This window comes from Sinohyriopsis cumingii, chromosome 11 (assembly GCF_028554795.1).
Source record: "Sinohyriopsis cumingii isolate HCF-2022 chromosome 11, ASM2855479v2, whole genome shotgun sequence".
Lineage (NCBI taxonomy): Eukaryota > Metazoa > Mollusca > Bivalvia > Unionida > Unionidae > Sinohyriopsis > Sinohyriopsis cumingii.
Genome location: NC_142971.1, coordinates 29,568,340 through 29,585,429, shown reverse-complemented (window position 1 = coordinate 29,585,429; position 17,090 = coordinate 29,568,340). Strand labels below are relative to the sequence as shown.

Below are 17,090 nucleotides of genomic sequence, written 5' to 3'. Positions count from 1 at the left end.
TCTCTGAATGAAGAGATGAACAAGTCCAGGATTCTATTCCTGGATTTTCATGTTTTAAAGAGAGGAAGAAAGTTTTGACTCATTATCAGTCTTTACCATTTGAATGCATTCCTTTTGAAAGAGTGATTCAACATGAATTAGACAACTGCCTAAGTCAGGAATTGCTGTCAAGGTGAAACCTTTCATGTTACCTTTTATTTCTATCTGAACTGCCTTATGAATCTTTGATTGAAGTGAATCTTACCTTAAAACAGTCTTCCTACTTTCCTTATCATAGGAGTAAAATTAATACTTTGTCAGTGGAAAAGGGTTGTTTATATTTCAGTGTTAACACATTAACCCCTGGTGACGAGTTTATGTGACAGGAAGTAGTAGCCTACTGCCAAACTCTGTAGCATCAAGGTCATGTATGATACACTAAAGTGGGTGGTATTATAAAAAGGTAGACAGATGTAGCTCTACAATGATACTGAATAATCTGGAAGTTCTAGTTGCACATAAAATACAGAGGGAAAAACCTCATTTTTTGGACCCGAATTTTTTCCACCCAAAATTCGCCCATGGTTATAATCTGATTTTGCGTCTGGATTTTAGACTTTTTGATCTCAGATCTAAGGCAGACTGGTATGAACTGCAAACAGACAGATGAACCTTTGCAAAAAGTAAGATAAGATGGGCATTTAGAATAAACTTTTACCCTTCTGCTCATGCAATGAATTGAGCCAAATAGTCAATGAAAAACGATGTTTCTAACACAACTAGGCATTATGTTACTGGAAAATCACCTGGAAGTTGATTTATTAGGATTTATTCAGAAATAGCTTTCAAAATGTGTTTCCTACTCAAATTTCAGGTGAAAACGACAAAAACCTCTTGGGGTTTAAATGTGTTAAACTGTGCTTGAGTCTCTCTTCTCTGCCAATCCAGTTTCTGGCTGAGAATGATGCAGCTTTCTTTGGTTAACTAGTTTGCGTTCAAAGGGGGAAAGATTGATGGTTAGTGTAAACATTTCTTCCACTTATTAAAATGATGATGATGAGATGGACTCCTATGCCCAGTTAAAGCTTTATTATTCTTTCTAGTGAAATGAAGAATAAAAAGAAGAAAGAGTAATAGTTGTCTTTTTCTCCCTTTAGAAGGTACTTCTGATGTTCTTAAGTAGCCCCCAACTAGAGTGGATTGTTTGGACTATTAAAAGGTCTTATCAGTCTCTCACTGTTTTATAAAAATCAAAGCCCATGAGGTCAGTGCTTTTGCTGCAAATTGGTCCTTTTTTACTGATTATGAATGTCATGAAGGCACATTTTACACAAAAGAAGACCTTGTTTTCGTTGTAGCAGTCTTACTGAGGATATTTAATGCTATTTTTGGTCTTCAAAAACCAGACTTTCCCAAATCTAATCTTTGTGAACAAGATGATCTAGATGAATTTTGGTGAAGAAAATCATTGTATATAAGAAGGAGCTACACTTAACATTGTTTTATTATTTTGGTAAAATCTTGGCTAGTGATCTATAGTTGATTGTCAATTGCAATACACCATTCCCTCGATAACTTGTGCCTGGATAACTTGCGATCCCACTTATAATGCAGTGTTTGGCATGGCTTCCCATTTTTTCCAAAGAAAATATATTTTATCACTACCGTTATCAAAATTTTTTTCATTTGACCAATCGAAAATGGTTTGACATTTTTATATGGTGGCTGGAGACACAAAATGTTGACTATGTAAAGATCATACAGTTGAGAAATCTGCTGGATTTTTCTTGGCAGCAGAGAAATCAAGGAGTAACACAAAAAAATTAATTGATTTTTTTCAAAATGTGAAGTGTATATTTGTCAAGCGTGTCACAAACGGCAAGTATTATTGTGTTCAAATTTACATTGTTTTAAATTTGTAGACCTATTAAACTCATGTTGGTAATGATTAACCCTTGTGATTTTTTTCATTTTACTTCTACCGCAATCAAATCTATCTATCTATCATTCGTTCGTTTGATCGACAATGTTTCTCGAAGAGAGTGTCAATCTTTTGTATTAAAAAAACCCAACTAATTTGGATCAAACAATAAAACTAGAATGTATCCAATTCAACACACAAATTAGTGACGTAGTACACAATGTATGAAGTGGTACACATGTTAAGCGAACAGAAACCATGTGGAATAATGTTTTTGATGATCTCCTCAATATACTGTAATTTATCCTGAAATTAATGTTGCTCTATGAGGAAAAAATAAACAAAGTACACCGTTATGAAGAGATATTTATTCACAGTTAATCTCAGCATGATTATTAATTGAGTATTCGACACTATAACCTGCCAACCCACCCACCCCCTTTTGCCTTTACATCGATCCCTTTATTGGTTTTGGCTTTTTTTATAGGTCTCTCAATAACTCGCGCCTCACTTATAGTGCGGTTGATGTTTTTGGACCCCGATGTGCGAGAGTTATCGAGGGAGAGGTGTACATGGCTGAGGATAATTGCATCTCAGATTGCACCTCCCCAATATATTGTTGATTGTCAATTGCAATACATGGATGAGGACAATTGCATATCAGATTGCACCCCCCCCCCCCAATATATTGCTGGTATAACATAAGCTAGAATCTCAGCTCATTTGACAAGCTGTTATAACTTTCTGTCTAGTTAAATCCTTTCACCTTCAAATTCCAAAAAGTCCTTGCTAGCAAACGTTGGTGTCATTTGGTGCAGGTTCAGATAGATGTATTTATTGGCAGCTTTTAATATTTGTTCCTTCAAAAGTTTAATCTTATCACTGTTGACATTGTTGAGGTTATTTCCAATGATACTTTTATCAGGCTAAGTTTGTTTCTTTCATGATTTTTGGAAAAGTCACTGTATTTTGTTTATAATAAGCCTGAGAGTACAGCTTATATCAATGTTTTAAAAACTGATTGATGGTAATGTCATTAAATCATAATAAAAATTTGCTGTATTTTGTATTCAGTTAGGAGGTCAGTAGATCACTGAGTGTCAGTTTCTCATATTTAACTAATTGACAATTACCAAAAGGTGCCATTATCATTTTGTATAGTTACAGAAAAGTGGCAGCAGCAAAATTGAGGAGATTTACATTTGTGATTTGTCTGAGGACAACATCTTTCATTTCTGTGATGCCATGGAGAAAATTCTTGGATCCAGTTGGTTTGTGTTGCGGCACAATCTCCCATTCAGCCAAGGTAATACTGCCACTGTCCACCAGACGTGGACTTTGACCACACATTTCATGTCACCATTTTCCACTTTAGCATGCAGTTGTTGTTGTAATCTTGCAAATTGAGTACAGCTTGCTGTAAAACATCAATCAAGGATGTACCCAATAATGGGTACTTTTAAAAAGCATCAGTCAAGGATGTACCCAATAATAAGCATTTTTAAAAAGCATCAATCAAGGATGTACCCAATAATGGGTATTTTTAAAAAACGTCAGTCAAGGATGTACCCAATAATGGGTATTTTTAAAAAGCATCAGTCAAGGATGTACCCCATAATGGGTATTTTTTAAAAGCATCAGTCAAGGATGTACCCAATAATGAGTATTTTTAAAAAGCATCAGTCAAGGATGTACCCAATAATGGGTATTTTTAAAAAGCATCAGTCAAGGATGTACCCAATAATGAGTATTTTTAAAAAGCATCAGTCAAGGATGTACCCAATAATGGGTATTTTTAAAAAGCATCAGTCAAGGATGTACCCCATAATGGGTATTTTTTAAAAGCATCAGTCAAGGATGTACCGAATAATGAGTATTTTTAAAAAGCATCAGTCAAGGATGTACCCCATAATGGGTATTTTTTAAAAGCATCAGTCAAGGATGTACCCAATAATGAGCATTTTTAAAAAGCATCAGTCAAGGATGTACCCAATAATGGGTATTTTCAAAAAGCATTAGTCAAGGATGTACCCCATAATGGGTATACTTAAAAAGCATCAGTCAAGGATGTACCCAATAATTAGTATTTTTAAAAAGCATCAGTCAAGGATATACCCATAATGGGTATTTTTAGAAAGCATCAGTCAAGGATGTACCCAGTAATGGGTATTTTTAAAAAGCATCAGTCAAGGATGTACCCCATAATGGGTATACTTAAATGCATCAGTCAAGGATGTACCCAATAATGGGTATTTTTAAAAAGCATCAGTCAAGGATGTACCCAGTAATGGGTATTTTTAAAAAGCATCAGTCAAGGATGTACCCAATAATGGGTATTTTTAAAAAGCATCAGTCAAGGATGTACCCCATAATGGGTATACTTAAAAAGCATCAGTCAGGGATGTACCCAATAATGGGTATTTTAAAAAGCATCAATTGAGGATGTACCCAATAATGGGTTTCAAAAAGCATCAGTCAAGGATGTACCCAGTAATGGGTTTTTTTAAAAAGCATCAGTCAAGGATGTACCCAGTAATGAGTATTTTTAAAAAGCATCAGTCAAGGATGTACCCCATAATGGGTATATTTAAAAAGCATCAGTCAAGGATGTACCCAATAATGGATATTTTTAAAAAGCATCATCAAGGATGTACCCCATAATGGGTATTTTCAAAAAGCATCAGTCAAGGATATACCCAATAATGGGTATTTTTATGCACTACTAAACTTAACTAATTTTTATGCAAGAACAAATAAAGAGCATAATAAATTTTCAGTTCCTCATGTAACATGTAAAATATTAACACTAAAAAATTTTGGTCAGCCATAGTACATGTGCAGAAAAAACGCATTAGTCTGTTATGGTATATAGTAGTTACAATGATTTTGAAAAAAATTGAGTTGCTTTGGCAAGCTTCGTAGAGGTGGCCCTGATCCTTCCTTTTGTTCTGTATTGGCTTTACTTTCACCATTAACTATAACTTAGGGGTAGATGGTACTAATTGCTTCATAAAAGAGCATGATGGTGTCAATAAGGGGTGTGTGATTATTATTTTATTGCAGTAATAATTTATTGTGTTGATACAGTATGATATTGAAATGTTTTTTGTTTTAAAAATTGGTATTGTAATAGCAATAATTTCTCAGTATTTTCCCAGTTGACAATTTTGGCATTGTTTAGACTACAGGTAGCAGAGAACTCTGTTATAGTAAATCTTCATCATCAAGAAACTCTTATTACTAAACTGACCTTGACATTCAACTACGTAGCTAATAGGTTCATCAAGCATGGCTTGAGTGTGACAATATGAAGATACATTATATCTTAGTTTCTAGGTCATTTTTAAAAAATACTTTTTCAAAGTAGGTTCAAATAATGAGAAAGTGAGTGTGGTGCAAATGAATAAAAATCATTCATGAATAATAACATTAAAGCAGATTGGGGAATGCATACGTGCCAAGTTTTCTGGGACCAAATCAGGGAGATCAGTGCTCAAAAGCAGGGAGATTGGGTCTGATCAGGGAGATTAGCATAACAGCCATTTTTGTCATAAATTTAAATATGAAGTGCACATCATACCAAAACTAAATTAACTATGGAACAACGAATAATAGTCACTCAGTCTTCTTATTTTCTTATATCTTATTTCCTTAGTGTCACAAAAATAATTGATGTACATACACAAGAATCATTGTTGATACTTCAAAGCTTATGACATACTGTGGTATCTCAAACAATCAAACAAACTTAATTTTGTATTTCAATGTATTGTCTTTCAGTCTTGTAGAGAAGCTCTTTTTGCAGTAATATACAAATCATTTGAGTTCAAAACAGTCCTTTGCTTTAAAAAATTAAGGGGAGGGAGAAACATCCATAGTTCAATGCTTACATAACATAGTCTATCTCTTTCTTCCTGCTGCTCCAGTCTGTAAGATTGCTGTTGAAATCAAAATCTTAAAAAGATGTTGCCTCTAGTTGTATAAGCATTAATCTGTTGATCATTTTTGAGCTTAATCTGTTCCTTATATGTGTATAAATATTTTGTTCAGGACTGAGACCCCCCCCTTTTGCAGTTTGCTGTTGAAGGGGCATATACGTAGCAAACTTAGCCAGCTTGAACATGATCCTGCAGGGCTAAATTGTAAGGAGAAAAGAAATGAAAATTGCTCTCTACATTTAAATTGTCTGTATTTTAACCTGGCTTGTTTTTCTGCCTTTTCTACATTTAATTTCAAAATACTGCTGAAATGAAGGGTTGACTCTCATGCTGTCTGTTTTTTTCCATGCAGTATGTACCTTGGCATCATATTTAACACCATTTTCTCATTCTAAATCACTCACTGGTATCTACATCAACATTTTCCCAGCTCCAATAATCTGTTAAACGTCCCAAACTTTAAAATAAATTGCCTTCATTACTATGATCGGCCATTATTTGCTGAATGAAATCATTATCTAAAGATGAACCACATTGTGAATCAGCCATTTTGGGTCTTCTAGATAGCCTTTATTATCAACATGCATTTGTAAAAAAACTTCCTTTGTGCAAAATTTAAACTACGACAGAATGCTTATTATGGGGCCCAATGTATCAATTAAATTTAGTTTAACAACCATTCATGTCAAGCTGAACAAGCCTGATGTGCAAACAGTTACAAAAAAATGCACGTCACAACAAGACATGCTACAACATTTCTACTGGCTTATGTCAAGACAAGCACTTTAAGGTTTGAATAAAATTGTATACTGTGCAGACTTGACCCTAATTCATGGGAGATCTCATGCTTCACCACTTTTCAAGTGTGCTAATTCATACAGATTTTGCTATTAAAAATCATGCGATTGAGAGATATTGTTTTAGCTTGAAATACCTATGCTTGGCAGATATTTTTATTTCCAGGAGTTTTTATTGGCAAATTGGTAGACCAAAAGACAAGGTAAATACTCAAAAGACTACTGGACAATCCAGGAGACTTGGCATATATGGGAATGCCAAAATGGGGTAGTTGGTTTCGCGTATTTAGTGAGCGTATGTGTAAGGGTGATTGTACATACGTTTCAGATAACTTGTGTATAGCTCGCTGTTGTCATAGAAAATGTGTATATGATCAGTGACTCAAGTGTCGACCTATTTGTCAAACCAGGACCCTGGATGATGGGGTCTATCCCAATGCAGCTGACATTGATCTGGTGTCAGACCCTACTCTGCAGAACTTAGTCCTTGGTTATGGTTAGGATTTAAACTGTTGAGATTACTGTACCTTAAACATAAATTGAAAGCTAATTTGTAAATACAACTTGACCCAGGGGTTCAGTTCTACATTCAAGGACATTGACCCAGGTTCAGAACATGTGAACTACTTAAGATTCCCATCCTGTAACCATGAAAAGACAGATTTATACATGCAGCAGTTGTTTGCACTAGGGGTATCTCCTTACCTAAAGAGACTTAGACCTTGGCTTGAAAACAAGATCTCTATCTTGTAAGCAAACTGATGCTTGGTTGCATATACCCAGCTGACATTGGGGAAGTCCTTATCCACAGGGGACTAAAATGGCTGCATATACCCAGCTGACATTGGGGAAGTCCTTATTCACAGGGGACTAAAATGTCCTTCATTTGACTAATGCATAAAATATACACTCCTATTTCTTTTTTAGATATCCAAGTTGATGATATACTGGGTGAGGTAAATAAGCACTAAAAATTGAAAATCTGATGAGAGAAATTTAAAGACTAAAATGATTTATACCACAGAAAATTTTAAAACATTTTTTGTTTTATATTGAACAGATCATTATTGTTATAAATTACATAGAAATAAATCATCACTGTTAATGATATCTAGATAACATAACTTTTGCTTTGAAAATGCTGTGAAAAAAGGTATGTGATAATTCATCATTAAGAAAAATCAGCAATGCTTATATCATTTTATTGTTGTTTGTGTTATGAAAATATTGATTGAAATATTTCATGGTTCAATATCATACAGACATTGTTCATGATAGGCGTTGTTGTATGTACCAATCTATGTTATAATGACAGGTGTTGTTGTATGTACCAATCTATGTTATAATGACAGGTGTTGTTGTATGTACCAGTCTATATTATAATGACAGGTGTTGTTATATGTACCAATCTATGTTATAATGATAGGTGTTGTTGTATGTACTAATCTATGTTATAATGACAGGTGTTTGTTATATATACCAATCTATGTTATAATAACAGGTGTTGTTGTATGTACCAATCTATGTTATGATGACAGGTGTTGTATGTACCAATCTATGTTATAATAGTTTTAGACCCACCCAGCATCTGTAAATAATAGTGTAAGTTAGTCTATAAGTGTTTGGTGGCAATGAGATTTTGTTTATGGTGATTATTACTGAAGTATACATTATGTTTGTTTTGGTGAAAATGGTGCTTTAAATCCAGATTATACTTATGTCTTTTAAAACTTGCCAATACTTTGATATTTTTCAATGAAAGCTTCATAATGACAATGAAGATCATGCAGACATCATGCATGTTGAGTGATATCTTCAGCTGTCCATAAAGTGGCACTTGAAATTCTGAATTGCTTTTATCATCAAAATATAATGTAAATACAGTAAAACCTATTTTGGAAGACCACTGCTATGGTAGACCACCTGTCCTGAGATACCTGATTCACTCTGAATAGATTTTTTGATTATATAGGATTATGACCCATCATGAGAGACCATGGATTTTGGCAGGTAGGGTGGTCTTTCAAGACAGGTTGTTCTATACTCAAAATTTACTTTGAATGTGCATTTTATGAACTGCTAGTTTTCACCAATTATTATAAATTCATCTGGTATTTTTTCTGTATAAAAGTAGACACACTTTTATTAATGGGTACCTGATATTCATGGACTTTGTGATTACTTCAACTTGTCAGCAAACCATCTATAAAAACAATAGGAGTCCTTCACTATCAAATTCATTTCCACACACTTAAATACCAGTTAAAACCTTTCTTTATGTAACCCAGAATAATATGCATGCAAATAAATTAAAATCACATAAGCTGAACAAATTTCTGTTAAAGCAAGCACATTTCTAGAACTTACTCATTAGTAATTTAGTACACATTAATAAAATATATATGAACTAAATAGGAACATGACTCAGTTCCATGAAAACAAAATTAATGGTCATGTTTTATAATATTTTGACTTTTCTCCATAATGGAACTTTTTGACAAAAAATATAACTTTTTTTAAAAATAAAGTTCAAGGAGGGTTTGCTGCATCATTCCGAAGTGACCAAAGTATTGCCAGTCAGAGAAGTCCAATGGCCAACTCGCTTAAGGTGTGTATAAATCAACTTTGACAACCTGACTGCCTATTTCACTGATACCAGTGGTTCCCATCCTTTTTGAATATGTCCCCTTCTTAACTTCAAGAAATATTTTGTGAACATTCATAGGCTAATTGTTGTACTTTTAGGTTCCCTTGGAATAATTTCAAGACACCTTGGGGGTCCATGGCCCACAGGTTGGGAACCACTGTCCTAGAAAAATCTTCCTGCCTCTCAGAGCCATTATTCTCACTGGAAGAAAAACTAACACAGAACCGTTTTTCTCCAGGGGGAAAATTAACCTTGAGTCATTTTCCCCATATGATGCAATACCAACCTGATTATAACATGACTTTACCACTTTAGAAGTGTTGATGAGTAAGTGTTTCCATTAAGATGAGTGTATCTTATATATGCATTATGATAGATAATTAGACTTTTCAAAGATATTTTATTACATAAATGCAGAAATCGTTCAAGTCACACGTCACTTATCTTTCTTGACAAAGCTATTGCAAAATAAATTAACAATTGATGAAAAACCAGTAATAAAGGTTTTATAGGGACACAGGGCATTTTTTTAAAGCTGATTTCCTGCACCCCACCCCATCCCCTCCCACCCAAAAGGACTATGTTGTAGATTCCACCACTGCACTGCACCACACCCCCTGACCCCACCAAAATTCTATCTAGAGTCATTTTTCTTCAGAAGAAAAGTTTCTTTGGGGGAAAATTACTACAATCTATTTCCACTAGGGAAGTCACTTTAGGGTTTTTATTGGACCTGACCTAGTTGACACACACAAACGCATTATCATTCATCTGTTTCTTATGAGTACTCATTGATAAATTCAAGTAAAAAGCTGAATGTTGGGGCGGGTGGTGGTTGGGTTTTTAAATGATATTTAAGTAAAATGTCCCAGGAGAGATAATTCTGCTCTAGCCAGAAATAATCTCAAAGCAACTTTTTCTTGGGCAAAACTAGACTCTAGCATACATTGGTATTCCCAAACAATGGCTCTGCAGTAGAATTTCCAGTGTGTTTCTGTATGAAGTCTATCTTGTGTCATTCTTTTGTTGGGGGCATGAGCAGGTGGAGAGAACTGTCTTGCTACACTGCTGTTCTTAATTTAGTACACCTGCTAAGACCAGTTTGTAGTGTAAATGCATCTTGGGATAAAGGTACTTGGGATAAAGGTATGTTATGCAGTTGGGTGACTATGACCTTATTTCCAGGTTTCTTTTGACTGGGTGGCTATGGCCTTATTTCAAAGCTTTTATCTATAATGACCTTATTTAAAGAGGGTAACACAATTAGCTAAAAACTAATCTACCTTGAGGCCCTCATACAAAGGAATTCATTTATTTAAGCTGCATCTCTGAAGCCACTGGATATATTGGGTTTGGAAGAAGGAAATAGAGTGGGCATTTCTAATCTCAACTGGAATACTATTCCAGAGCAGAGTTCCAGAGTATTGGAAACTTTTTTTAAATAACTCCTTATTTGGTTTGGGAATTTTATACTGTTTGGTTGACATGGATCGCAGGTGGGGAGTATTACCAGGTAGCCTATACTGGAATAGTGATTGTAAATATTCAGGAGCACTATTCTGAGATATCCTGTACATTAATTTGGCTTTTCTCAAACAGATTCGGTCTTTAATAGGTAATATTTTTAACCTACCAGCTAAACTTTCCTTGCTTTCTTTCTGGATTGATATTAGCCCAAATGCTCTTTTTTGAAGATGTGCCAGCTTTGCTATGTTTTTATCATTTGAATTACCCCATACTGTACTACAGTAGTCCAAATAGGGTTGTATGTAACTGTTATAAAATAGTTTCCTGTGCCTTTCAGGGAGAAAATGTCTTATCCTACTGAGAAGCCATAAACTTGAATTGACTTTTTTACTGGTATGTTTGATATGTTCAGTCCATGATAGGTTATTATCTACCAGAACACCAAGTAGCCTATCATGACAGACTATTTGCAGATTGGTATCCTTCCATGTCAGACATAGTTCATCACTATCAAGATTTGTCCTTCTTTGCCGTGTTGAGATAAGTAATATTTTAGTTTTACCAGTATTTACCACCATGCCATTACATGTGCACCAGTTTTCCAGTTTGTTTAGGGCATTCTGTAAAGAAATTTCGAGCTCATGCTTTGTGTTTTGGATGTCTGACAATGTTGTGTCATCTGCATAGAGATCTGTAGATATTATTGAGTCTTTTAGTAAAAGTGGTAGGTCATTAATAAATAAAATGAATAGTAGTGGACCTAGAATTGAGCCTTGTGGTACTCCACAAGGCTCAATTCTAGGTCCACTACTGGATGGCTAAGACCTGCTTTCCAGAACTAATAAAGTATTACTAAAAATATATATGAACAGCTTTACAACATTTCACATTAAAAGACTTCATGCTATTGTTTGAATATAATAGAGATAGGTAGAATAAGTTGGTCAGTATTGTGCTTCCATATAGACCATTTCTGCAATATCCATATGGTCACAGGCAGGTTGATCAGATTTCTTCCTATAAAAAGCATGTGCTGTTTGCAGAGGGAAATGTTTTTTCATGCCTGTGAATTGTGAGACAAAAAATTCACTTTTCTGGTGACATTAGAAGTGTTTTAGTTTTTGAACACTGTACCATAGATCTCATAAAGTACATGCCTCACCCAACTCAACTTCCAACCTGTGAGACATACGGTGTTTGATCCAACTAACACAGTGGTACCTAATTAATACATGTCTAATTTTTCTACCATGATATGCTTGGATTTATATCTGGTAAACAGAAGATTATTTATTCATAATGCAGTTCACAGGCAAGACACCAGTCTCTGTAGAACATGTGTTTATATTGACATCAATAATATTTCAAAATGTATGCAAGATTTTACATAAATTCTTATTCAGTATAGTCTCATATGTTTTATTCTTAAAATTTGTCAAGGAACACAAATATAATTCTTCTTTTGTTTTTATCATTTCAGGCACCAAGACCTTTAGGTAATCCATCTTCTCTTATGATGTATCTAATTTCTGTTAAGGCAAAAGACATGGCTAAATTAGTGAAAAATGCTGACTTTTTTCAAAACATTAATGTAGATTTAATTGAGCTTTTTCTGGTGCAGCATCTAAAAGATTAAACTAGCAAGAAAGAATAATTTCGCCAGGGTAACTGTCACATGAATTTGCTTGGAAGCTGCCTTACATGCCTCTTAATGGACATGTGGTTTTATCATGGGGTTATGGTTGAGTACAGTATTGTGTTGATGTGGACAGATGTGGTTATATCATGGGATTATGGTGAGTACAATGTTGTGTTGCTGTGGACAAATGTGGTTATATCATGTGGTTATGGTTGAATACAGTATTCTGTCACTGTGGACAAATGTGGTTATATCATGTGGTTATGGTTGAATACAGTATTCTGTCACTGTGGACAAATGTGGTTATATCATGTGGTTATGGTTGAATACAGTATTCTGTTGCTGTGGACAAATGTGGTTATATCATGTGGTTATGGTTGAATACAGTATTCTGTTGCTGTGGACAAATGTGGTTATATCATGTGGTTATGGTTGAATACAGTATTCTGTTGCTGTGGACAAATGTGGTTATATCATGTGGTTATGGTTGAATACAGTATTCTGTTGCTGTGGACAAATGTGGTTATATCATGGGGTTATGGTTGAGTACAGTAGTGAGTTGCTGTGGACAAATGTGGTTATATCATTGGGTTGGGGTTGAGTACAGTAGTGAGTTGCTGTGGACAAATGTGGTTATATGATGGGATTATGGTGAGTACAATGTTGTGTTGCTGTGGACAAATGTGGTTATATCATGTGGTTATGGTTGAATACAGTATTCTGTCACTGTGGACAAATGTGGTTATATCATGTGGTTATGGTTGAATACAGTATTCTGTTGCTGTGGACAAATGTGGTTATATCATGGGGTTATGGTTGAGTACAGTAGTGAGTTGCTGTGGACAAATGTGGTTATATCATTGGGTTGGGGTTGAGTACAGTAGTGAGTTGCTGTGGACAAATGTGGTTATATCATGGGGTTATGGTTGAGTACAGTAGTGAGTTGCTGTGGACAAATGTGGTTATATCATTGGGTTAGGGTTGAGTACAGTAGTGAGTTGCTGTGGACAAATGTGGTTATATCATATGGTTATGGTTGAGTACAGTAGTGAGTTGCTGTGAACATATAAGGTTGTATCATGGGGTTATGGTTGAGTACATCATAAGTTTATGTTTGAGTACATCATGGGTTGAGTACATCATAAGTTTATGTTTGAGTACATCATGGGTTTTTGGTTGAGTACATCATGGAGTTATGGTTGAGTACATCATAGGTTATGGTTGAATACATCATTGGGTTACAGCTGAGTACATCATGGGTTTATGGTTGAGTACATCACTGGGTAAGGATTGAGTACATCATGGGGTTGTGGTTGAGTACATCATGGTGTTATGGTTGAGTACGGTATTGTGTTACTATGGAAAGATATGTTTCTATCATTAGGTTATGGTTGAGTAATCATGGGTTTATGGTTGATTACATAATGGAGTTATAGTTGAGTACATCATGGGGTTATGACTGAGTCCATCATGGGGTAATGGTAGAGTACAGTATTGTGTTGCTGTGGACAGATGTGGTTATATCATGGGATTATGGTTGAGTACATAATAATAATAATAATAATAATGAGGACTTTGTATAGCGCCTAATCTTTAGAAGCTCTAAGCGCTTTACAACATTAGACAACACCAATAAGATAAAAACATATAATAATATTATTACAAAAACAAACACCATGAAATTAGAAAAACATTAAAAAAATAAAAACATGCTGAGAATATTTCAGTTAGGAAACATTATTAGGTCTTTAAGTTTGTTCTTGCAGTCGAAATAAGTGAGTTTTGAGAGCCCTCTTGAACGTGATCACTGTGTCTTTGTGTCTAAGTTCAGTGGGCAATTCATTCCACATTGCTGGGCCCTGGTATACAAAAGAACACTGTCCATATAACTTTGTTTTCATAGTGGGAATAATGAATATACAATTGTCAGAAGAGGAGCGTAAGTATCTTGCTGGTGTGAACACATGGGTGAGGTCGAATAAATATGTTGGACTAGAGTCCGACAGTGAAACGAAGCAGAGAACAAATTTTGTGTTTGATTCTGGATCGAATGGATAGCCAGTGTAGGGTACAGAGCAGTGGGGAGGTGTGCTCTGATCGTGGTACTTTAAGTATGATCCGAGCAGCTGTGTTTTGAACTTTCTGAAGTTTCTGGAGTAGATATTGAGATGAACCAGACAGAATTCAGTTACAATAGTCCAATCTTGAAAGTACTAATGAACACACAAGTGTTTTAGTGGCATCAACTGAAAGATATTTGCAAATTGAGCTGATGCATCTCAGCTCAAGATATGCAGCCTTGCATATGTTCATGACATGTTGGTGCAGTGTGAGAGTACTGTCCAGAGTAACACCTGGGTTTCGTACTGATTGTGTGAATTTAATGTTGGCATTGCTGATATTTATTGTTTGAGGTAAAGGATGTGAATGAGACAGTCTTTATGTTCTGATCAGAATGGCCTCAGTTTTATCATCATTCATCTGCAGCTTGTTACATGTCATCCATGATTTCACATCAGAAATGCTCCTCTCTACACCTTGGATGGTAGCATCAACTTCAGTAGGGTGGCTAGATTTGTATATTTGGGTGTCATCAGCGTACAATTAGTGAGACACTGGATGATGATCTATGACACTTGAGAGTGACTGAGTGTACAGAATGAAGAGAACAGGTCCAACAACAGACCTCTGTGGAACACCACAACATAGATCAACTGGGCTGGAGTGTATTCCATTTGCAGATATAATTTGTGTCCTGTTGACCAAGTAGGACTTGAACCACAGTAAGGCTGTATCATGAATGCCAAATACATGCTGGAGACAGTGAAGTAATATATCATGGTCTATTGTGTCAATTGCTGCAGACAAATCAAGGAGGGTGAGGACTGTAATAGGGTTATGGTTGAGTACATGATGGGTTATGGTTAATACATCATTGGGTTATGGTTGAGTACACAATGGGTTATGGTTGAGTACATCATGGAGTTATGGTTAAATACATAATCAGGTTATGGTTGAGCACATCATGGTGTTATGGCTGAGTACATCATGGGGTTATGGTTGAATGCATAATAGGCTTTGGTTGAGTACATCATGGGGTTATGGTTGAGTACATAGTAGGGTTATTGTTGAGTACATCATGGAGTTATGGTTGAATACATAATGGGCTTTGGTTGAGTGCATCATGGTGTTATGGTTGAGTGCATCATGGTGTTATGGTTGAGTACATCATGGAGTTATGGTTGAATACATGATGGGCTTTGGTTGAGTGCATCATGGTGTTATGGTTGAGTACATAATAGTCTTATTGTTGAGTACATCATGGAGTTATGGTTGAATACATACGGGGCTTTGGTTGAGTACATCATGGTGTTATGGTTGAGTACATCATGGAGTTATGGTTGAATACATAATGGGCTTTGGTTGAGTGCATCATGGTGTTATGGTTGAGTACATCATGGGGTTATGGTTGAATACGTAATGGGTTTTGGTTGAGTACATCATGGGGTTATGGTTGAGTACATAATAAGGTTATTGTTGAGTACAGTATTGTGTTGCTAAACAGCTGAATCACATGTGGTGAATGATCTATTTCACTTTGACATACTTGAAAAGTTTGGCTTTTGAATCGCTTTTCTGCAAAGAAAATGAAATAAAATGAAAAGAGCAAGAATTTAGTAATTGCATGTGCAGGAGAAGCCTTAAAATTGTCATTACTTGAAGGAGAGGTCATAAAACTTTATGGAAATATATATACTGTGTTTTATCAAAATAACTGTATGTGTGTGTCTTTGAAAGAGAGAGTGTGCTATATGCATTCTGATGCAATGAATCAGTGACCATGAGAGTGTTTTAAAACATGAAATTGTTGTATGTGGATATGAATGATTTTGTAGTGAGCAGATGACACATAATGGCAGATGGATGCATGAAATGAAAACAGAATTTGTTCCTCAGAAGCAGAGATCTGATGATGACTTAGGTACAGAAAATGAACATGAACTTTGAACATTTCTTGAATCTTGTTGGTGAAATACAGTTGTTTTTGTTATGAGTTGATGTTAACAATTAATAAATGTTGAATTACATACTGATCTGGCTTGTTTTTGATTTTAGCAGGATCAGCAAAAGTTAGGCAGGTAGAGTAAACAGAGATGTTGGAGATCCTGTAGGCTAGTGGAAAAAATCCTAATTTCAATATATATATATAACAGTATTAAAACAGGTACTATATATAAGACTGTTTTTTCAATTTGTTTTCTTCTTTCTAATTTATAATCCTAAATGTCAAGAATTATTTCTCTTGGCTCTTGGGTTTAGTGTTTGTTTTGTGAATGCAAATTGTTTCTTCACCTAATGAGAAGCTTGTTTTGTTGAAAACATTGGAAACTGTTTTGTATTTGCAACTTTGTGTAAATATTTTATATTGTTGCTAGGTGGATTTCCATACCAAATTTCCCTACATGGTAACAGTGCAAAGCTTCATGTGAAGAAAGACAGCATTGAAAAACAAAAGGTATGTATACATCTATGTCAATGGATGCAACAGATTAGTATGTATCTACATACTTAGTTTTGAATTGTTACATACATATTGGTCTTCATTTAAAAAACATTTAAAATATAATTGCTTCTTACTAATTAATGTAACATTTTCAGTTCTGACAACCTGTTGTGACCAGTGGTTTAGTTGTGTGCATGC

General features: G+C 35.1%; 1 protein-coding gene across 1 annotated transcript in view; it reads left to right on the top strand.

Moving 5' to 3' along the window:
- The window catches only part of LOC149787837 (protein mono-ADP-ribosyltransferase PARP14-like), a 178,281-nt gene that overhangs the window by 67,088 nt on the left and 94,103 nt on the right, over positions 1-17,090 (top strand). Inside the window, exons 11-14 of the mRNA XM_089974056.1 lie at positions 3,062-3,206; positions 9,164-9,243; positions 12,230-12,245; positions 16,825-16,904. Of these exons, the coding sequence (XP_089830182.1) occupies positions 3,062-3,206; positions 9,164-9,243; positions 12,230-12,245; positions 16,825-16,904 (321 nt within the window). The remainder of the gene's footprint in view (positions 1-3,061; positions 3,207-9,163; positions 9,244-12,229; positions 12,246-16,824; positions 16,905-17,090) is intronic.